Raw genomic sequence first — 23,518 nt, forward strand, 5'->3', positions numbered from 1 at the left:
GATTATGGGAAGAAACTAACTTGTGCAAGTTGAGAACATACAAACACAATGCAGATAGGTAGGCACTAGGAACCCCAGCATTTCAAGTGCTAATTTAAAGTGGAGCTACACCCAAAAGGGGAAACTCCACTTGTCTAGCCCCCCCCCACCCCCTGCCTTGCTGCCACATTTGGCACCTTTTGGGGGAGCGGTTACCTGGTTCTGACAGGTACCCGCTCCCACTTCTGGCTCAGTTCGTAATAGCGAACTGACCTTGAGGTTCAGCCCCCCCTCCCCTACAGCCTTCTGGGACACTTCACAGTTCCCAGAAGACTACAGCCCATTCCCAAAGTGCAGTAGGAATCTGGCTGTGATGTCAGGATGGCGGTGCCAGCATCCTATAGCCAATTTAACAATCGGCTCTGGTGAGGACACTACTGGATGCCTGGAAAGGTAAGTAATCTAATATTAAAAGTCCTTACAAAATTTTTGTAGCTGCTGACTTTTAATTATTTGTTGGGGGGGGGGGGAATAGAGCTCCTCTTTAACCCCAGTCACCCACCTCCCCAAAAAGAAAAGTTTTGGGTTTAGATATCCTTAAAGAGAAGCTCCAGTCTCCTGGAAAAAAATTCAATTAAATTAAATACTGCAGCTGATGGCTTTTAATATTAGGACACTTGCAGCGATGTCCTCTTCAATCAGTGCATGTGCCGGCATCTTAAGTAAGAGAAACTGGCAGTAACATGCTGTGAATGATCCCGCAGTCTTCTGGGACCTGTGATGTGTCGCAGAAGACTGTGGGGGGGGGGGAGGGGGCGAACTTCCACACAGATTGTCGCAGCGATCTGACAGGAAGTGGAGGCGGGTACCTATCAAAACCTGGTACCCTCCCCCCAAAAAAGTGTCAAATGTGGCAGTGGGTGGGGGGATGCAAACAAGCAGAATTTTCCCTTTTGAGTGAAGTTCCGCTTTAATGTTTTTTGGGATTTTGACTAGAAACTAGGGAACCCACATGCAACCCATGAAAGCATGAGAACAAAAATGCAAACTCCAAGTACATAGTATCTGTGACGTGGGAAAAGTGTGTGGGCCACTCAGGCTTGATAGGGAGAGGGTATGTAGACAGCTGACGCTAGAGTGCTGACAGGGGATGGAGCCCGTCCTAGCTCCTGCAAAGGTTCAAGGAAGGAAGGAAGGGTGATCTATGATGTCCTGCTGCAATGAATGGAGTGGCAACGTTAGCCCGGACTCCGACCAGGTCACGCCTCCAACACATTTTACTCCGCCCCCCCGGAGCTTAGTCATAGGGAACATAGTACATACATAGCTCTCAACTGTCCCTGATTTCAAGCGACTGTCCCTGATTTATCCTCCTTATTTGTCCCTCATTTTGGTCTGATTTATATAGCTGTATATAAAATGCACTTTTTACCTTTCAAAAAGTGTTTCCCTGTCCTAAACCTTTCATCCAATTTCTAAATTGCCGCATTTGTAAATTTCAAAAGCCAATAAAAAAGAATAGCTGTAGAAAAAAAAACACTTGTGGATTTAACTATTTTTTTTTGTATAATTGTCTTTTAAGGGGGCGTGCCAGGGGGTGTGTCCTATGCCTATATACTTTTGCTAATAGGTGTCCATCGTTCCCTTCTCAAAAAGTTGGGAGGTATGTACATAGTATCTGTGGTAGGCATTGCATCCAAGCCTTCAGCAATGCAAGGCAAGTGTACTAGCTTAGTCCTAGTGATCCTCGATCCTTAATTGATCTGCAGGGGATCTCATTTCAGAGGTGTTTGACAGGCGGTGAGGAGGCAGTAGAACGTGGCTCAGCCACCTGCTTTCACTCCACCTTCCAGCCACCTATGGAAACGAGCCCTTAGGGCCCACGCAGGCCCATATTTTGATGATTAGGCTGCATTATATTAGCGATTTTCAATGCGAATTGTAACGTGTTACAACGCGCTGCAATGCTATTCCATACACCTTACAACGCCATAGAATGGGCAGGTCATATTTTCGAAAACTGCTGTAATTTTTTTAACAATGGGACTGTGTGCACACATTTTGTAATGTGCTGGTACGGTGTGAACCGGCTCTTAGTATTCCAGCTTGAACTCTGGATCTAGAGCTGCAAGACAGTAGCACTATAGATAACTAGTAATAACTTTTTCCTTCCACACTTGAGAATCAGTGCGGCAGCTTGACCGCCCTGCGCCGCTTCCACTAGAGCCCTGTGTGTGTAATTGTACACTTGTCCTGAGCACTCTTTGATTTATGAGTCAGGAAGTAATGTCAGGATTTGGCACAAGACACCGGCTTTTTATCGGTGTTATAATTATAGCAAGAAAAAAAAATCACAAAAACACACACAAACTGATAGGGAAAAGGCGAGGTTGAGCTGTCCATGAAATTTACACAATCCGTCCTCCCAGCGTCATTTGTGATTACAAGAGCTACTTTTGGAGAGGGAGAAAATGTTTAATAACAGACGTTAACGCACACAAAAGCCGCGGTGTCTTTTGGTCGGGAATGTCTTCAGATCTACATGTGCAGCTGAATGAACTTGTCATTGTTTAGTCTCTCAAAGCAGGAGACAATAGGTTAACCAAGCAATACATAAAACAGGGAGGAACTGGACGAGAAGAAAGGAGATCCCTACTTATTATTACAGCTGGGATATCCAAGCCTGCAGGTTTCAGCAACAAGGCTTTAAGGCTTCATTTAGAAGTGCGGTTGGGGGAGCAACATGCAAACGCACAATTTTGACTCCCATTTATTTTTACACAAATAGAGCTTTCTTTTGGTGGTACTTGATCACCACTCATTTTTTTTTTTTTGTATAAACGAAAAAAGACCGAAAATATCGAAAAATTAAAATTCTACTTTCTGTTTATAAAACATATTCAATTAAACAAAATCTAATTTCTTCTTAAATTTAGGTCAAAATGTATTCTGCTAAATGTCTTTGGTTAAAAAAAAAAAAAATCCCAATATGTGTATATATTTTGGTTTGTGTGAAAGGTATAGCATAGCTCCCAACTGTCCCTGATTTCAAGGGACTGTCCCTGATTTATCACAATGTCCCACTGTCCCTCATTCCTTCACATTTGTCCCTCATTTTGGTCTGATCTATATAGTTGTATATAAAATGCTCTATCAAAAAGTGTTTTCCAGGTCTAAACCTTTCATCCAATTTCTAAATTGCAGCATTTGTAAATTCCAAAAGCCAATATGAAGGAATGTGGTAAAAAAAAGCACTTGTGGGTTTAACCAATCTTGTTTTTTTAACAATTCTCCTTTAACCTCCCTGGTGGTATGATTCAGTCTGGTTTTAGGTGCTGAAAGCGGTACAATTATTTTGCATGGAAATTTGGTGTTTTATATTGTAGTCCTGTAATTCTTAGGAATAACTCTCTTAAATCTGTTCAAACCAGAGTCTAGCAGACATCCCGGGTATGATAAAGTTTATAATATGATAAATAATAATAACAATTATTCACTAATGTAATCAAATCCTAAAACACTGAAAAAGGGACACTTTTTGGTTGCTATGGACAATCTCCAAATTTCAGGCACAAAAAACAGTATTTATAATATAAAAGTGCATGCAGGGCATTGCACAGACCACTAGGGACAAAGGGGGTGTGTAATGTTTTTATACAGTACTGTAATCTGTAAGATTACAGTGCTGTGTGTGTTTTGTGTCTTTTTACTTTTTTGAATTTGCCGCCGTTCTCCGCTCCCGTGCGCCGTAACGTCGCAGGGAACGGAGCTCGGCGGCATTCGGCACTGTGAATCGAGCGGAGCACAACTCGATCACACAGCGTGGAGGACATCGCTGGATCCAGGGGACAAGGTAAGTAACTCTCCCTGTGTGCTCCCCTGCATCCAGCGATGCGATCCCGAGTCTGGCTCGGGGTTACCGCTCCTGTTAGTAAAATCCCAACCCGAGCCAGACTCGGGATTACCGCTATGGGGGTTAAGGGGGCATGGCGAGGGGTGTGTCCTATGCACTGCATAATTTTGCTGTTAGGTGTCCCTCATTCCCATCTCAAAAAGTTGGGAGGTATGGTATAGTGTCTACAAACTATGGTTAATATATACTGGAATTTAGGCAGCTATAGATGCTATACTGTAAGGTGTTCAGCAACTTATAGTGTGACTGTGATAGGGTGGCGGAAAATCTGGCACTAACAGACATTGACTTTGGAGGGTCACTAAATGACATCGCTAGTGACACTAATACAGTGATCAGTGATAATACTGGACACTGACACTGTACTACATCTACGGGGGGTTAACTGCCTAACAATGTGTGTTGCTTTTACTTACTAATCTGGCTGTTCTTTCTCCCTTCTTTTCAGGGAGAAGAAACAGCCAGATTGTTGTTCACAGAGTTCTGTGTGTTTTGTAAACACAACTCTGTGTGTGATTGGACATAGCTAAGCATCAGGTTTCAGCCAAAATCATTGGCTGAATTCTGCTGTCAAACTCAGACCCGAAAGCAAGCTGGCAACGCACATGTACGTTGCCGAGCCGTCACCTGCCGGAGGTTAAAGTTGTACAGATGTACTTCATTTTATTTGTGTAGCCCTGACAATTTAAACAGCGCTTTGTATATGGTATATTCATAACAGTCTGTTCCGTCAAGGAGCTGAGGCTTGTTATACACAAATTTTTGTAATTCGGCCTGCAGGCTGAATAAAAAAATGTAAAACTGGTCATACACTGTTGGTTTTCTCTATGAAAACAAATTAACAAATTCCTCCATCTACACAAACGAGGTGGATGGAAGAATTCCCCCCGCTGGGATTTTGTATTCTGAGTCCCGGTTCACATATATGCGATGCGTGAACCAGCGCGATTGCATGCATGTCACTTGCCGGCGATTCACACTGACATTTGAAAACCACTGCGGGTGTCCATATAAAGTTAATGACACCCCCTGATTAGTTCGCAGATCACAGTGTAAACTGTCAAATGGTGCAGGAAAAAGATTGCATAGGCGTGAACCAAATAAAGGGTACCGCACCATTTTGGTTCGAATGCGATGCGATTTCAGCCACACAGTTTGACATCCCATAGACTTGTATGGGGAGAGAAGCAGTTTTTAAAGTGAACAAAAGCTCTTCAAGTCTAGTCTTTAACCACATGAATACAGGGCTCTTACACCCCCTCCCTGCCCAGGCCATTTTTCAGCTTTCAGCGCTGTAACACTTTGAATGTCAATTGCGTGGTCATGCTACACTGTAACCATGTGACATTTTTATAATTTTCTTCACACAAATAGAGCTTTCTTTTGGTGGTATTTAATCACTTCTAGGTTTTTTAATTTTTTCCCCCAAAAAAAGACCAAAAATTTTGAAAAAGAAAAAGGTTTCCTTAGTTTCTGTCAGTATATTATGTAAATGAGTCATTTTTCTCCTTCACTGATGGGCGCTGATGAGGCGGCACTGATAGGCTGCACTGATGAAGTGACACTTATGGGCACTGATGAGGCGGCACTTATGGGCACTAATTAGGTGGCACTGATGAGGAGGCACTAATATGCCACACTTATGGGCACTGACAGGTGCCACTGAGCACTGATGGGTGGCACTGGTGGTTACTGATGGGCACTTGTGGACACTAATTTCTGGCACTGGTGGGCACTTAATCGTAATCAGAGCACTAATTATGCGTTCTCTGATTACATCCCTAGATGTCCTCTGTGAGTAGATGCCGCTGATCGGCTCTCCTCTCTTCACACTCTTTACAGAGATCAAGGTCGTGGCGTGTCCTAGCAACACGGCGCGGGCTCACTGCGCTCCCCGTGGGCATGCGAAAGTGGTCATTCTGGGAAGCCGTCATGACAGCCACCCGAAAAAACAGAAAAAAAGTTTTGCCTATGGTTATACTTTAAACTGCAAAGGCAGCTGGATGAGGATGTACATGTGCAATGGGAAAATTATGCCCCCTGTTGCATTGCGTAGGCAGTGCAGGTGCTGAACCCAACCCACTTAAGTGAATGGGGTTTCATTGCAACCACCCTGCAAACACAAGTTATGCACAGGTGGTGGTAGTGCAACGTTTACATTGTTGAACCCTCTGGGGTTGATTTACTAAAGGCAAATTGACTGTGCACTTTGCAAATTGCAGTTGCACTCTGTAAGAGCAGTGGCTCCGGAGCTTAGAAAATAAGTAAAAGCTCTACTGACTTTCATCATCCAATCATGTGCAAGCAAAAATGCTGTTTTTTTATTTTTTATTTTCCTTGCACGTGATTGGGTAACTCTTTGCAAACTGAAGCTTCATCTCATTTACTAAGCCCTGAAGCAATTGCACTTGCAGAGTACAACTGCACTTTGCAAACTGCACTGCCTAGTTGGCTTTAGTAAATCAGCCCTCTATCTTGTGATAAGTATGGATGCTGCCATTGCTGGCCTTCCTCTAAAAATGCTATTTCCCTGTCTGTTCTTAGCAACAATACTTGAAATCACTGACCTGGAACGTGCATGCTGTATTTGAGTGTCAGAAAGTGTCAACATTCTTTATTTCCTCTTGTTTTTAGGTCAGTCACTAAGAAAGCAATGAAGCCTATGGCTTAGCATGGATTTGGAAATCTAGGATTTATCATAAGAGGGACAGCAATAGCAGACTCTATACTTCCGCATGACAATTAAAGGACAAGTTCATCCAGAACTGATATTTTAAGTTGAACCACTCACAGGCTTCTTTTATTTCTTGGGCATCTCATATTTCCTTAGCATAGTTCTCCACCATTCCTTATACTATCTTGGAATCCTTCTAGTCTTTTGCTGTATAATGGAGATTCCATTTCTGCAACCTATGTAATATCAGGGTTGTACTGAAATGCAAAAGTGGGCACACATTTTTTTATTAACTTACATAGGTCGTTCAAATTTCACATGTTAGTAGAGTAATCCTTCCTCTATGGTAACGCTTCTTCTTTTTCATTTCAGGTAAGTAAAGGAAACCAAGCAGAAGCAATGTGCTGCCATTGAGTTCTTGATGAAGGAGGGGTACAGGCTGTCCAACATTGATAGTCTCCCAATGTGCGGTGTGTCTTAAATGCTGTTTTCCCCTTATGCAAACTTCTCCATCCATCTGTGAACATTGCTTTTGTCAATGGTGTCATCTCTGTAAACATTCCGTATCCTTCTGTGGATGACGGACAGCCTGCACACCTCCTTCGTCAAGAACTCAATGACAGCACAGTGCTTCTGCTTGGAATCTGTAATTTACCTGCAATGAAAAAGAAGGAAGAGTTACTGTACCAACATGTGAAATTTGAATGACCTAAGTAAGTTAATAAAACAGTTTTTTGTCCAGTTTTGCATTACTTTCATTACAGACCTAGTATAAAGCATATTACTAACACATAAGGGGAGTGTGAGATCAGCTTGTACTGACCTCAGCATGTAGGATCCCAAGGACCACCTTGTCCTTAAGAGGTAAGAGAAGCTGGTGGGTTATTGACTTAACAAGTATATACCAAAAACTGAGTTTTTGTATCAGTCGCGCATGGGATGACCCTCTTGGTAATGAATAAGAGCCAAACGAAATGTGATATGCAAAGCAATGAACACAGATGTTATTTCTAATTAACAACATTGCTAGCGACAGACAATTCCTATGATAGTTCTACGTTGTAGAAGGACCTGTGATTGACTTATTAGGTCAGGCAATGACTGGTACTAATGTTACTCTTTCTCCTGTCTCCTATAATAGAGGCTTCTCTTCCGTGGTGGCACTGGGGGCCAGTGTAATCTGCAGTAAGATTCCAGGCTTGGCACCCAGACAGAGGACTATCTGTCTCAACAGACCTGATGCTATCATCGTGATCGGAGAAGGAGCTCAGATGGGGATCAATGAGTGTCAGTTTCAGTTCAGAAATGGACGCTGGAACTGTTCTGCCCTGGGAGAAAGGACAGTGTTTGGGAAAGAGCTGAAAGTGGGTATGTTACTAATGATTTGATACTGTACAGCTGACATTTCAGTCATTTTCTTACCTCTGAACAATAGCAAAGTTATCTGTCCAAGTCAGCCATCTGCAAAACTGGGTCACATACTGGGGAGTCACTCATCATAGAATCTTCAAGGAGTCATTCATGAAAGTCTTCTTTTTATTTAGCGTGGACAATTACACATTTAGAGGTATTTGATCATAACCCTTTTTTGTCTGTGGTTCATTTGTAATCCTAAAATAAAAATGATCTAATATAAAAAGCTTGCAATATATTTCACAATTCTATAACAAAAAACAAATCCTATGGCTGTATAACACAAGTGTTTTGCCTATGCTGGACAGAAAACAGTTTGCATCATTGCCGCACTACTCTGCTACTTGTGTTCACCTTCCATTCACTTCTCTACCACCCCATTTTCTTGTTGGAGCCCAAGGCAGACAGGTTGGTGCTTAAACAGAGCTAAGGACTCAACCCCACATGACAAGCTCGAGGGCCTCCTCCCCATTCCCACTGCAATGTTGCCATGACCAACCATAACCAACCATAGGAGATATATGTCTCACCAGTGCCAGAAGTACATATATAAGGTGTGGTGGTAGAGGTGGGGGTGGGGGTAGGGGTAGTGAGGGGCAGCCAGTTAATTGAAACTGTTACTCCCCTGCATGGGCAAAACAGAGGTCTTATTTGCAATATTGAGAACTTAAATGTAATCTTTGATAAGAACAAAGGTCAGCCAAATGTACTACACAGATTTTAGGCTTCTTACTAAAGAACCCTGTCTAACTTTGTTTTGTAAGTATTATACATAGGCTTTCCAAGTGGAAAATGAGGCTCAGCTCTATTCATAACATTGATCTTGGTTTGGGAGAGAGTAGGAAAGAGCTTTTGAGAGGTTTTGTATTTTAGTCCTAGTTATAGCTCTCCCCATTCTATCCAAAATTGGAAACAAAGTTTGATGTAAGTCAGGATTTAATGCTCAACTCCAGCCAAGAGTTAACATTTTGGACAGTTTTTATTTGGGGAGATTTTCATTCACTTCCTGTATCTTTAACACCCATGGAAGAAATGAAAGGAGTTGTAAAGACAGAAGGTTTTTTTATCTCAATGCATTCTATGCATTAAGATAAAAAGCCTTCTGTGTGTAGAAGCCTCCTCAGCATCCCTTAATACTAGTGGCGGCCACTCCATACAGGGGACTGCCCCTCTTATCTACATGCAGGGTGCTGGATGCATGGATTTGAATGTTTTTTTTTAAGCACATGATTAGAGCCTGAGGCTCTAATTGGTTTAAAAAAAGGCTTGGCTCAGGAGCACAGGGCTCTGTGCCCCAAGCCCACCCAGTTTTGTGACAATAGCAAATTAATATTCACTATTGTCTTCCTGCTTCTCCTCCTGGCTAATCAGGGTCTGCTTGCCGCTCCTCCCCCCTGCTGGAGTACCAACCACCACTGCCTAAGCTCCATCTCTGTCCAAGAGTCCCTTGGCCGTCCCTGGCACTCCCTCCTGATTTGCTGAGACACAGCACTGGTGCCATTAGCTCCAGTGGCTGTCAACCAAAGTCAGTTAGCCAATCAGTAGAGAGAGGGGGCAGGGCAGCACCATGTCTGAATAGACACACAGAGCTGCAGCTCGGCTTGGGTGCCCACATAGCAAGCTCCTTGCTATGGGGGCACTCAACAGGAGGGAGGGGCCAGGAGCAGTGAAGAGGGACCAGAGAAGAGGAGGATCCAGGCTGCCCCGTGCAAAACCAACTGCATAGAGAAGGTAAGTATAACATGTTTGTTATTTTTTTTTTTTTTTAAACAGACTTTACAATCACTTTAAAGGCACAAACAGAGCAGCAACACTTATCCTTTGTTCCAGTTTGGATACATTTTTGAGATTTTAAAGGGTCAGTCCATCCTACATTGATATTTTACCTTAAATTAGAAATTAAAAGTGCAAGACAGTTTCTTCTGCCTCTCGGGGACTTTAGTGTTGGTAGAGTTCTTTGGTCTGCACACCTGTTATGGCCAATACATAAGATATACATAAGATCCTACTCCCACTTGAAACCATGTGAATTTTATATTATTGTCAATGCAAATGAAGGAGCTGAAATACCCAAAGCTGGGCAGGACCTCCTAAAAATTCCAGGTAGACAAGAAACTGAAATTTAGGTAAGGAGATCTCATTCTACTTATAGGTAAAATATCACTTTTGGATTGACTTGACTTTTAGGTTTCATACACATGGGCACCTGGGGCATATAGGGTACAGTTTGGGTGTATTTCTCTGCCTAGGAGCCACAGGTGCTGCATACAGTTGGCCATAGAAATCATTACCTGTACGTGGGCATAAAACGGTGCTTACATGATCATGTACATGTATACCGACGTATGTCCCTGGATACAGACAGTCAACGTCTACTGGTGTATATCCATATACATGCACATGTTTACACAAGTACTAGCCTATACCTGTATATAGCCATTGATTTAGTGGCTGTACGCAGCACCTCTGACTCCTGGATGGGGAAATATGCCCATATTTTATGTCATACGGCCCAGAGTGTCTGTGTGCATGAGGTATTACAGTGTATGTGATCTCTTAATTTCTCTTATGTGCTCTCTTTTAAACTGTTATATATACCATGAAAAGCGTTTCATTATATTTGTTTAACAAGTGCAAAAAAAGGTAGCTAATCGTCCAGCCTGAAATCTTGTGAAATTATCATTTCTTGTGCTTTCTTCCTCTGGACTGCAATCAGCGTTGTTCCCTGCTATCTCCATGGGCTACAAAACACCTCCCACTGTTATGCAGAGGGACATTTTATGTAGTCTCGATATAGTGTTATGTAGTCCTAATAAACTCCTGTACTAGGGTGACAATGCTACTAAGTATGATTGGTTTGTTACTCTAGGGAAGGAGTTAATGGCAGGATTAGTAATTTAAGCCATTAGCAAAAAAAGCAAAACTAATGCATCAAAGGAACAGTAAGCTGCAACATGATTTGGGGTGCTGGGGACAGTGTTTAGGTATGCTTTAAAGCAGGGGTCTCCAAACTTTCTAAACAAAGGGCCACTTTACTGTCCTTAAGACATTAGGGGGGCAGGACTGTGGCCATTGGGAGTAGAAAATCATTGGTATCAATGGAAGGAATTATGCCCCATCATTGGTGTCAATGGAAGGAATTTTGCCCCATCATTGTCAATGGAAAGAATTGTGGCCCATCATTGGTGACAATGGAAGGAATTGTGCCCCATCATTGGTGACAATGGAAGGAATTGTGCCCCATCCTTGGTGTCAATGGGGGGGAATTGTGCCCCATCATTGGTGTCAATGGAAGGAATTGTGCCGTATCATTGGTGTCAATGGAAGGAATTGTGCCGTATCATTGGTGTTAATGGAAGAAGTTACGCCCCATTATTGGTGCCAGTGAGAGAGGAATTATGCCCTTTTGGTGGTATCAGTGGGAGGAATAGTGCCCCACTGTTGGTGTCAGCAACAGAAATTGCCCCATAGTTGGTGTAAGTGTATGGAATAGTGCCCGCAGGACAAGATAAAGGCAAGCAAAGGGCCGCATCTGTCCCCCGTGCTGCAGTTTGGAGACCGCTGCTTTAAAGTATTGAAACCCATTAATTTATAGCAGACTATGTATTTTTTTTTATGTATATTGCTTTAGAATGCTATTATCAGCATCCTATATGCTGCAATATGTCTGTTGAGGAGGCTGACATAAGCAGAGGGATTGATTTACTAAAGGCAAGTAGACTGTGCAAGTATAGTTGCTTTAAAGCTTAGTAAATGAGGCAAAGCTTCACTTTACAAAGAATAGCCAATCACATGCAAATAAAAAAAAAAAATTTTTTTTTTTTGCTTGCACATGATTGGATGATGGAAGTTTACTATATTATTTACCATATTTACTAAGCTCTGAATCAACTGCACTTGCAAATTGCATGGTTTATTTGCCTTTAGTAAATCAACTCCATAGAGTATCATTAATGATGTTTCAATATGCATTGTGTACAGCTCCTGGTACATAGGCGTGTGCATGGGGTTTGTCAGATGTGTCTGGGCACACCTTAATCACCGCATGCACCGCATGCACCACTGCCTCCACTGGCATAGGAATTGTATGTAAACATGAACAATTGGTGCATCAGTGTAGATCTGTGTGTCTCTCCCTGCAGCAGTTGAAAGCAAGCTTCTCCTCTTCTCCCTCTCTCCCTCCAGCTTTCAGCTGTTGCAGGGAGAGGCACACAACAGGATTGGTTCTTGTAATTGCCTCTTCCACATCAATCATCCTCCCTGTTTGGGATTTGATCCCCCTGCTGACCAGGTCTCCCTGTGTGTTCCCAGTGCAGGGCTGCAGTGTTGCCAGATTCCCTCCACTCCTCTCCCACTATCTGCTGCAGGCACAAAGGGTGGGGGATCTTCAGAATGGAAAGTGGGAGAAGGGGTTGGTAAATATGTCATTTACTGGCCCCTTCCTTTTCTGAATTACTACCCATCACTCACTGTGCTCATTCATAACTGAAGCATAGTAAACTGTGTTTATTATGCTTCAGTTTGTGAACAGGCGCCTCTGTACAGAGACTTCTGTTCATTCACTGTCCAATGCAGCTGAGGCTGCAGAGAAAGATACTAAGTAATTAATATTTTCAGCCCCTTTTATCTGTCTCAAAAGTGAGACATCAGGGGTCCGTTTAGATCCCTGATATTTCCCAAAGCCCTCCACCCCAACAGCATTGTAAAATAAATAAATATCAATACAGGCATTTAAACAAAAATGTCAATTTTAAAAAAATAATAAAAAACAAAAAAACAAAAAATAAAACAAAAACAAACATGGGTTCTAGCCCATATAGTGTGAATGAGTGGTTTATTTGTGCAGCTGGAGCTGCCTGTTATGAGGATGCAGCAGCAGTATGAACACAGCCGCAGGTCCTAATTTGACAGGTGTGCAGGTGTGGGCGAGGGGTCCCAAATACACTGTCTATATTCAGAGCCGTACACCTGCATCCACACGCCTGCAAATTAGGACCCATGGCTGTGTTTGTACAGTTGTTGCATCCCCATAGTATAACATAGGCTGCCTCCACACAGCTTCAGCCACATAAAAAAAAAAAAACACTGATTCACACTGTACAGGCCACAGCACCTATGCGAATGAGCCCCAAGACCTCATTCACACACAGCAATTTATATATTACTCAATACAATTTTATCTTTATCTACAGTTTTATAATGCACATGTGTGTTTGGACTTCAGCTGGCCATTATACAATTTTCTTCAATTTAGATTTACCTTAAACTATGTAGTATAAGGACCTGCCTGATTGCATACAACTTAAAAGGGTTTAGGTTTGACCTCATATTATATGGTTTTGGTAAATCTAAAGCAAAATTGTACAAGAAAATTGTAAACTGCATGGCCAGCCTTACACTGGCCATACAATAGATTTTCGAAGGAGAGCGTTTGTAGGAACATTTGTCCAAAAATTGTTTGCACGTTTGATGAATGGTTAAATGTTTTCAAAAATTTCACTTTTCTTGATTTTGAAGTGAATGTAATTCCCAAATGAAAACCACATACACTATCTGAAAATACACTTGTTTCGAGAAAAATTCACCATCCTGTTCCTTTGAATTGTCTCATAACTGTGGTAGAATGTTCTTTAAAATTACAATTTTCAAATTAAAATCTATACGTATACGGCCAACATTAGTTAATATTTGGACAAATAAACGTGTAACTTTTTATGTTAATTGTGGGAAAAGGTATTTGGTATAAATAAATCTCTTTGCATTAACAATTAGATATAGAGGACTGGCAGAGACGTCTTTTAAATTGGGTTATTTATGTGATATTCATCTTTATTAATTTACTGCAGATCTCTCGTTATTTTCCATTCATCTTATTGTATTTGATCACTTTCTGTACTAAAGAATCTATCCAATCCATTCAATCTCAATGCATCAGGATGGCATATTTTAACTTTCTTTGTCCTGCAATTTTTCACGCATTTTTCGCGTGTTAATAAGTCTTTGAGCTTCTCAATTGACTCATCTGCATTGAAAACCTTTAAAAACGCTTAAAAGGTCTTTTTTTTCACTCTGCGACAGCTCTCATGGTTTTACAAAGGGTGTTCAGTTAAGCATAATATCCATACATGTTAAAGACACCACAATACGATGTTGTTTAAGTGACTTTAGAAAATACAGTTAGCCTTGCTCTTAACTATGTTTTCACAAGTGTGGGCCTTTTTTTGTCGAGGGGACCCTGGTTTCTCCCACGGTCCAAAAACCATGCTAGTTGGTTAATTAGTATCTGACAAGAATTTGCATGTTAAGTAAGTGCAAGTTGGCCTATGATATATCTAAGCTGAAATACCAGTAAACCTATACTGGAAAATTTATTGTAATGTCCACAAATGTATGTGTTAAAATATCCATGTAAATAATCTAAGACAGCCTTTCTAAATATATTTAACATGTAGGAACCCTTGAAATAATTTTCAGGTCTCAGGATACCCTTGTTAATAGGGACTATATCTACAGCTCACAGAACATCAGCAAGATGGTCAGTGGGAAGAATGTTTCTTACATTTGTGGTCTGGGGAAGAATAGATTCTTTACAGATTACGGTACTAAAAAGATCAGCGATTACTAATGTGAGATGCAAAAATTGCTCATTAATTAAGGAACACCTAGCAACCTGTGGAGGAACCCTGGTTGGCAAAGGTTGAAAAGATATTTATGTTGTGCCAGTTATTCTGCTGTATGCTATTTGCTACTTTAGGCTGGCACACTTAAAGTCTAGGTCCACTTTTGTTGAACTTTTGTTATGCCAGTCACGAGGATTTTAACAAATTTATTAAATCCTTCAATTTTCTGCTCTGAAGAAAAAGCTGTTTGTGTCGCCATGTCTTTTGCAGACTGAATCTCAATTGGTGGGACTGGTTGATTATAGTCAGCTGGTGCACTCTAAGCCCTTGTACACGCGGTCAGACATTCCGACGGAAAATGTCTGATCGGACAGTGTTGTCGGATAATCCGACCTTGTGTGGGCTCCATCGGACTGTTTCTGTCGGAATATCCGACCGACAAAGTTTTAGAGCTGGGCTATAAAATTTTCCAACAACATGATCCGATCGGACTTTGTCCAATCATTTGTAGAGAATTCCGATCGGACAAAGTGCCACGCATGCTCAGATCAAATTTCTAGACCAAAGCTTTTGGCTACTAGCCTGAATGTAGTCCTGTCGTAACGAAATAATGTCATCACGCTCTGAAGGATCGGATTTTCCGACAACTTTGTCTGACCGTGTGTATGCAACACCAGTTTCGGACAAAATCCGTCGGACAAAATCCGACGGATTTGGTTGTCGGAATGTCCGACCGTGTGTACAAGGGCTAAGTGTTCTGATGGGAAAAGCTGCAGTGTCTGAATCCCTTTAGAAGTCTTTAACCCTTGGATAATTTCTCATGAAAACTGAAATTCCTTTTGCAGAGGATGCCTAAAATGTGAGTTGTGTCTTAGTGTAGACTTCTGGGAAACTTGTTGAGCCAATCACACAAGCAGGAAATTACATTTCTGGGGGTGTTGCATACAGTAACGCTATACAGAACGCCTCCAGGTTACCATATTGCATTGAATTTTACAAAAAACTTCAACGGACTGCTTGAAAAGCAAAGGTAATTTTTAAGAACATTAAATTACAATATGCCTTATCTAGCAATTGAATATGCTATATTATTATTATTATTCTTATTATTCTTTTTTGCTAGTTTTTCCATATCCTTTAAAAATACTCACATACATTAGAAAACATACAATCAATGTGGCCAATTGCAGACCTATCAGGGAATGATCATGAAATGTTTGTAGGCACCCCGTGGCTGACATGAATGTGGCGGGGTGCAAGCATTGTCATTATGTTCTCCAAAACTAGAATTTACCAGAAGTGATGTTAAAAATATACATCTGTAGTGTTCTGTTCTAAAATAGGACCACTACTAGTGAAGTGTTACAACAACATGGGATTTTCAAGGAAATATCCATTTACTGTGTTACAGTGAGAGCCCGCATGAGATGGCACTCTCTCTTTCTCCAGAAAACTAACATAATTGAATTTGTTGTCTACTACTCTGGTGCCTCTGAGGTCCTAGTACATTCATATATCCCAGACTGTGTTCCATCAAGGGGCCCCTCTTCATACCTTCAAAGCCTCACTTACAGATAATGAACTTTTTGTCTTGGACATGCTGTGGCAACTTGTTTGCTACACTTGGAATTCCTATCCAAGTGGGGTCACGTCAGTGATGGGAGGGCTGTCTGTAAAGACCAAGTCCTACTAAAGTGCCTACTGAGGCAGAAGATGCAGGATGATTGTTGAGCAAACAAATATTCTTGGGTTTGAGAATGAACTAAAGCTGGCAATACCCAAGAGTTAGGCAGGCCACAGAAGATACAGTTTTCTTTCCTGCAACCACTGGTCAGTGTTGATGGGGGTAAACCACCTGTGGAGCCATTGTTTTTTCCCAGCCTGGGGCATGGGGATGATTCCCTGCTAGGAGAACACAGCTATAGCTGCTGGCAATAATCACATCCTAGAGTGGCACAGTGGTGTAGCAGTTAGCACTCTCACCCAGCAGTAAGAAGGGTCGCTGGTTTCGAATCCCAACCATGACACTACCTGCCTGGAGTTTGCATGTTCTCCCTGTGCCTGCGTGGGTTTCCTCCAGGTACTCCGGCTTCCTCCCACACTCGAAAGACATGCAGGTATGCTTATTGGCTTCTTTCCAAAAAATTGGCCCTAGTATATGAATCGGGACCTTGGATTGTGGGCTCCTTGACGGTAGGGACCAATGTAAGCATGCAATTTATAGGGATAGGGACAATTGTAGACACTCAGGTTGGACTGGTGTCTTGAAAAAAAAAAAATTGCATCCTAAAAATTTTACACAATGGTTGCATCTAACTACATTCTTGTATAATAAATACATCTACTTTTCAATCTGGCTCCAGCAGTATAAATGTTACTGAAACCCATACGTTTTGGGGTTTCCCCATCACTCTCTTCTCCATAACGTAGGGGGAAGTGTTCTGTAGTTTTAACACACTTCTTGAATTTCTGGCAGAATCAAGAGATATCTTTTTCATTTACCAAACATGCAACAGAATGCACTATGTGGTATAATTATTAGACCAAAGGAGTGCAAACAGGAGTTTATTGTTAGCATTTACATATACTTTAAGGCTTAGGTTCACATCTGTAGCACTGAATTCTGCATGTAGGGCATTCCATTCACTCCAGTGGACTGTCATACCTGCAGAAACATGGGGAAATGAGTCCTGTGCCCTTTTAAAAAAAATCCATGCAGCACCATTTGGTTTGGTGTATGTGAAGACGATCCGTGGTTGCCAATGCTTGGGGGTAACCCCTTGCGTCTACTAAAAATGCAGCATGTTTCATTGTGGTGTGGGTTTCTCACGCACAAATATGTAAACCTAGGGTAAGACTTGTACCCACATTGTACATCGCTCTATTTTTATAACATTAACACCCATATTTCAGATTTTTTTTCTTCTTAAAGTCTATTACTTTTACATAAAAGGAGTACAAGGGATTCTTGGGGGGGAGGGAGTGGGGTTGCCTTGCAAGCCTTTAGAAGTGAGAATTCCCAAGACTTTGACACCACCGTTTGTTCTGCCTCATTGCATCTTCTGAGAAAATGACACCTGGGCCTCTTCCCTTTAAGCTTTGATGTTGTCTTCTTCAGGATGAAATGCTTCATTTTCTTTTAAATAAAGAAGCCAAACACTTCTTTTAAGAGTGTTTCTGTATGGCATAATGAGCCACAGTCAATCAGTGAAATAGATTGAGATAGAGCATTGTGATTTGTGCAAAGATGTTGTCATTTTATTGGCCAAATTTTTAAATGCCATGCCACTTTCCCATCTTCTCTTTTGAAATATATATGGAAGATTGGCTATGCATGGGTCACTAGAGACGCAGTGCACTAACCTCGTCCCTCTTTTTTTTCTAAGAGGGTTTCTTTTGTTGTCAACTTTTCTTTAGTAGTAAAAGTGTGCCATTTGCTGAACAGTAGAATACAGAATTTAAAAATATTGTATTAAATAAATACTGTTTAAAAAAAAAAAAAAAAAGCTTCCTGTGACATTTACACAACATGATTAAAGCAGAACCCCAGCCAGAAATTCCATTAGCCAATTAAAAGATAAAATAAAAAAGCAGCTGTTGTTGAAATATTGACTTTCAACCAGGAGCTCCCCCTGCAGTACTTCTTCTTCTGCCACAAGATGTCCTCAAGCTGATGGCCAGTATCATTCAGTCTGCCCCAGTTTGTGAGTAGACAATGAAAGCAGAGGCAGCGTAGTCATGAGCTCATCTCTTTGCCACTCCGCCCTCTCATCCTATCAGCATGCTACTTGTCAGTACATGAACTGATTGCCTTCTTCTGCTGCTTTTTCTTGCCACAGTTAAGCCTTTAGTACTTAAGCACTTAGTTAAGCTGAACAGAGGCCACGTGAATGATACCAGACCAAATTGGTGCTTGCATTTAAAAAATGTGTTAATGTTTACAGAGCTGCATTCGCATGTGTCTATTATGGCCAAGAGTTCAGCTTCAGTTGGTTAGTTACTACCTGTTATAAAAAGAAAACGCCCATGTGTTCCAGCGTCCCCAGTACATTAAAACCACTACTATTACTCCAGCTGTTGCAGAACTACAAATCCCATGAGGGCATAGCAAGACTCTGACAGCCACAAGCATAACACCCAGAGACAGAGGCATGATGGAGGGTGCATGCGGGTATATATGGGGATTTCTGAGTATACACTGCTGAGCTCTGAGGAAGAGGGGTATTCCCCTCGAAATGCGTCAGTGGGCAGTGGTCCTGTGATTGCCTCTGTGACCATTGGAGAGTGTTGTTCATTTTAGACTTTATGCTGGTATTTGGCGAATAATTTATTGCAAGAATTCTATAGTCGTTTGTGAGTAGTTTTCTTTTTTATCGCTTTTAATAAATATATATCCAAAGGATAATGCACAAGGCTGGTGTGCCCTTTCTTCCTCTTTTTTATATCACAGAGGCATGATGGGATTTGTAGTTTTGCCACAGCTGGAGGTCTGCTAATTGCATATCCCTGCTGTAGACCATGCATGACCTTTTCCAAGCCTGTCCAATTAGCTCCTAGGTAAGTGACCCCTTGCAGGAAGGTGTTGCTTCTTGTACAGAAGATTGCCCAAAATTAAGGTGTGTTAACACAGAACAAGATTTAGGGACTGAAGATAGAAATTATAAAGTTAATCTGGGTACACACAGGCTGGAACCGGCTGAGTTTCGGCTTGTGTGTATGGCTCTCACGGCCATCTTCTGTCAAACGAGCATGGTCAGGCTCAGAGGGGAGATCACAGCACTAACATCGGCGTGTTAGTATGGCGATCTTTACACCTAATTTCGTTCAGCCCCCTTTTTAGGTTAAGCAAAAAAAAAATTCCCATGTGTACCCAGCATTAGTAAATGCAGGTCTAATTTGCTGCCTTTGTTACGGGACAAAAAGCATGCACTCTAAAGAACCCAATTACCAAGATTTTTTGAAAAGTGATAGACATCAATACATTTTGTCTGATTTCTGAGTTGTAGTGACGTTTACTTAAATGTCAAATATCATGTATAACATATTAAATTATTTTTGATTCTAACCTCCATCAACACCTAAAGAAAAGGCACCTCCTCCCAATTAGAATATTTTAAATAATGAGAAAACTCAAAAGGGAAAAGGGGATTTTTGCGGTGCTTAATTATTTTAAACAAAAATGGCCCAGGGAAGAGAAAAACATGAAAATTGTAAAAACAATATTTTTATTATCAAATATTAAAAACTAGCACATGGCATGTGTTAGGTTAATATCTACTTATACAAAGTAACACATAACAACTGGTCCATATGGTAAACAAGTAGAAGACTGCTTGTGCTTGATTATCCCAACATGTTTCGCAGTAAGCTTCTTCAGGGGATGCACGAGTAATGTGAGTATAGTTAAGTAGTGTATCTAAGTTGCTTAAATTGCTGTTGGAGGTCGTATAGGTCCAGATTTAAACATGCTATCACAGCGGTGCATGCTAGCATCCATCTGCTCACAGCTCTTTTAATTTGGTGGATATGAAATCCAATAGCATGTCAGATACATCGAACAACTCCGTCAGCTCCCTCTAATTAAAGTTCTCCAGTGGGACACAGATGGCAAAAAGGAGAGGGGTTTAATTTCAAATAAGAAAAAAGGTTTGGGCTTCATTAATAGTTTAAGTGGCCTATGAACTAAAACAATAAGTTGGCTACCCCGCTAATAAGAGTGCTGTTTATAATGCTGGGTATCCTGGCCTAATCAAGCCTAATTCAACTACTTGGGTAGTTTGCATTTATTGAGGAGGTGACTACTTTTAGAGGGGATCTTTCAATCCTTGGGAAAGAACAAGCTGTGTGGTAGCAGCCCTGTAAGTGAAAGGTTAACAGGGTTAAACTCTCTGGTGTAAAGGGACTTATGCTGCGTACACACGAGCGGACTTTTCAACATCCAAAGTCCGGCGGACTGATTCCGTCAGACTATTCGATCGTGTGTGGGCTGCAACGGACTTTTGATTCGCCAAAGTCTGACGGACTTTAGAATATGGAACATGCTTCAAATTTTTCCGACGGAACTCCGCCGGACCCGGTCCCTTCAAAAAATTTGCTCGTGTGTATGCTATTCCGACGGACTAAAACCGACACTAGGGCAGCTATTGGCTACTGGCTATGAACTTCCTTATTCGAGTCCAGTCGTACGTCATCACGTTCGAATCCGTCGGAGTTTAGTGTGATTGTGTGTGGCCAAGTCCGCTCATTCGAAAAGTCCGTCAGAACTCTGTCGGAACTCCGGCAGAACTCCTTCGGAAGTCTGTCGGACATAAGTCCTCTCGTGTGTACGGGGCTTAATGTTTAATTTGTAAGTACCGGACTGGCTAGGATTTATTTGAATTTTTTTTATTTTTTCTCTGGAGACCTAGCTGTTTTGGGTCCTGGAAATTCAATATAGCAAACCCAAGATTTGGAGAAAGCAAAGCTGTTATTATAGTAGTTAACAATGCTTTACTATTAAGTCACTGCTGAAAAGGCTGCAGGGGCAATAATATATAATCGCAGGTCTCCGTTGATATATTACTTCCCATGATTTCCAACCTCTGTCCTAAAGATATTCTCAACACTGAGGCCTAGTGCCAACTTATGCTCAGATGTTTGCTATGTTATGTTTACAGTCTTGAGCGAAGATTAGAAGGACTGAAACGATTACCTGGAGCAAATGTTCTTCTGTGCTCCCTTTAGTAATGGTCACGTGACTAAAACTTTAGCCATTTGGTCATGTGATCTCTGTTAAAGGATAATATTTAAGATCCACTTCCCTTTAGTAGAGGTCATGTGAACAAATGCCTAGGGTTCTGGTGACATGCTTTTAAAATCGTTTCAATAGCTGCAGATCCAATTTTTTATAAAGCTAAATATGCTGTTCTACCATTAAAATAAATTTGTAATAAGCTTCGGCTATTTAAACTGGCTAAATGAAGAAAAAATGCATAAGAAGAGGTTAGCTGTCACCTCCCAAAATCTACCTTTTGTAATGTAGGGGTCTGCAAATTTTCAAAAACAAATTACCCAGTTTAGTGACCCTATAACATTAAATGAGCCAGACTGACCCAAGGAAGTAGAAAATATTCCACCATTAGTGGTGCTAAGTAATGCTTCAGACTTGGTAGTCAGTGGGGGTATAAAGATGAAATAGTGCCTGTAGTCATTGGTAGGGTAGAAGGACTACTGCCCATTGTTTGTGTCAGTGGAAAGAATGGTACCTCATTGTTTATCAGTGGGTGAAACATTGTTTCTCATCATTGGGAGGGATATTGCTTCATATCAATAGGAGGAAAAGTGCCCCACGGGCCAGAGGAGGGGAATCAAATGGGCGATTTTGGCTTGAGGCCTGCAATTTGGAGACAACTGCTTTAATGTGATGGGTATCCTCATTAACCAGAGTGCTTAGAAAGACAGTGGGTTTCGAGCCAACTCAACTTTACAGCAAAATGTCAGATTTTGATTAAAATTTTACTGCCTATACAGTTGTGCTCATAAGTTTACATACCCTGGCAGAATTTGTGATTTCTTGGCTATTTCAGAGAATATGAATGATAACACAAAAACATATCTTTCACTTACAGTTAGTGTTTGGCTGAAGCCATTTATTATCAATCAACTGTGTTTACTCTTTTTAAATCATAATGACATCAGAAACGATCAAATTGACCCTGATCAAAAGTTTACATACCCTGGTGATTTTGGCCTGATAACATGCACACAAATTGACACAAAGGGGTTTGAATGGCTATTAATGGTAACCATCCTCACCTGGGATCTGTTTGCTTGTAATTAGTGTGTGTGTATAAAAGGTCAGTGAGTTTCTGGACTTCTGACCGACCCTTGCATCTTTCATCCAGTGTTGCCTGACATTTCTGGATTCTGAGTTATGGGTAAAGCAAAATAATTGTCAAAGGATCTGCAGGAAAAGGTAGTTGAACTGTATAAAACAGGAAACGGATCTAAAAAGATATCCAAGGAATTGAGAATGCCAATCAGCAGTGTTCAAACTCTAAACAAGAAGTGGAAAATGAGGGGTTCTGTTGAAACCAAACCACGGTCAGGTAGACCAACTAAGATTTCAGCCACAACTGCCAGGTAAAATGTTTGTGATGCAAAGAAAAACCCACAAATAACTTCAGATGAAATACAGGATTCTCTGAAAACATGTGGTGTGGCTGTTTTAAGATGTACAATAAGGAGGCACTTGAAGAAAGATGGGCTGCATGATCGAGTCGCCAGAAGAAAGCCATTACTACGCAAATGCCACAAAGTATCCCACTTACAATACACCAAACAGCACAGAGACAAGCCTCAAACCTTCTTTGCATAAAGTAGTTTGGAGTGATGAGACCAAAATTTAGCTTTTTGGCCCCAACCATAAACGCTAGATTTGGAGAGGAGTCAACAAGACCTATGATGAAAGGTACACCATTCCTACTGTGAAACATGGAGGTGGATCGCTGCTGTTTTGGGGATGAGTGAGCTACAAAGACACAGCAAATTTGGTTAAAATTGATGGCAAGATGAATGTAGTATGTTATCAAAAAATACTAGAGGAACATTTGCATTAATCAGCCAGAAAGCTGCGCATGGGACGTACTTGGACATTCCAACATGACAATGATCCAAACCACAAGGCCAAATCGACCTATCATTGGCTAAAGCAGAATAAAGTGAAGGTTCTGGAGTGACCATCTCAGTTTCCTGACCTCAATATGACTGAGCCACTCTGGGGAGATCTCAAAAGTGCAGTTCATGCACGACAGCCCAAGAATTTACAGGAACTGGAGGCCTTTTGCCAAGAGGAATGGGCAGCTTTACCATCTGAGAAGATAAAGTGTGTCATCCACAAATACTACAAAAGACTTCAATCTGTCATTGATGTTAGAGGGG

At 41.3% G+C, this 23,518-nt stretch overlaps 1 protein-coding gene across 1 annotated transcript in view; it reads left to right on the forward strand.

Moving 5' to 3' along the window:
• The window catches only part of LOC143927768 (protein Wnt-7a), an 80,882-nt gene that overhangs the window by 17,192 nt on the left and 40,172 nt on the right, over positions 1-23,518 (forward strand). Inside the window, exon 2 of the mRNA XM_077452107.1 lies at positions 7,708-7,934. Coding sequence (XP_077308233.1) covers positions 7,708-7,934 — 227 coding nt within the window. The remainder of the gene's footprint in view (positions 1-7,707; positions 7,935-23,518) is intronic.

This window comes from Lithobates pipiens, unplaced genomic scaffold, assembly GCF_037356315.1.
Source record: "Lithobates pipiens isolate NorthernLeopardFrog02 unplaced genomic scaffold, aLitPip1_a1.2 Scaffold_23, whole genome shotgun sequence".
Taxonomy (NCBI): Eukaryota; Metazoa; Chordata; class Amphibia; order Anura; family Ranidae; genus Lithobates; species Lithobates pipiens.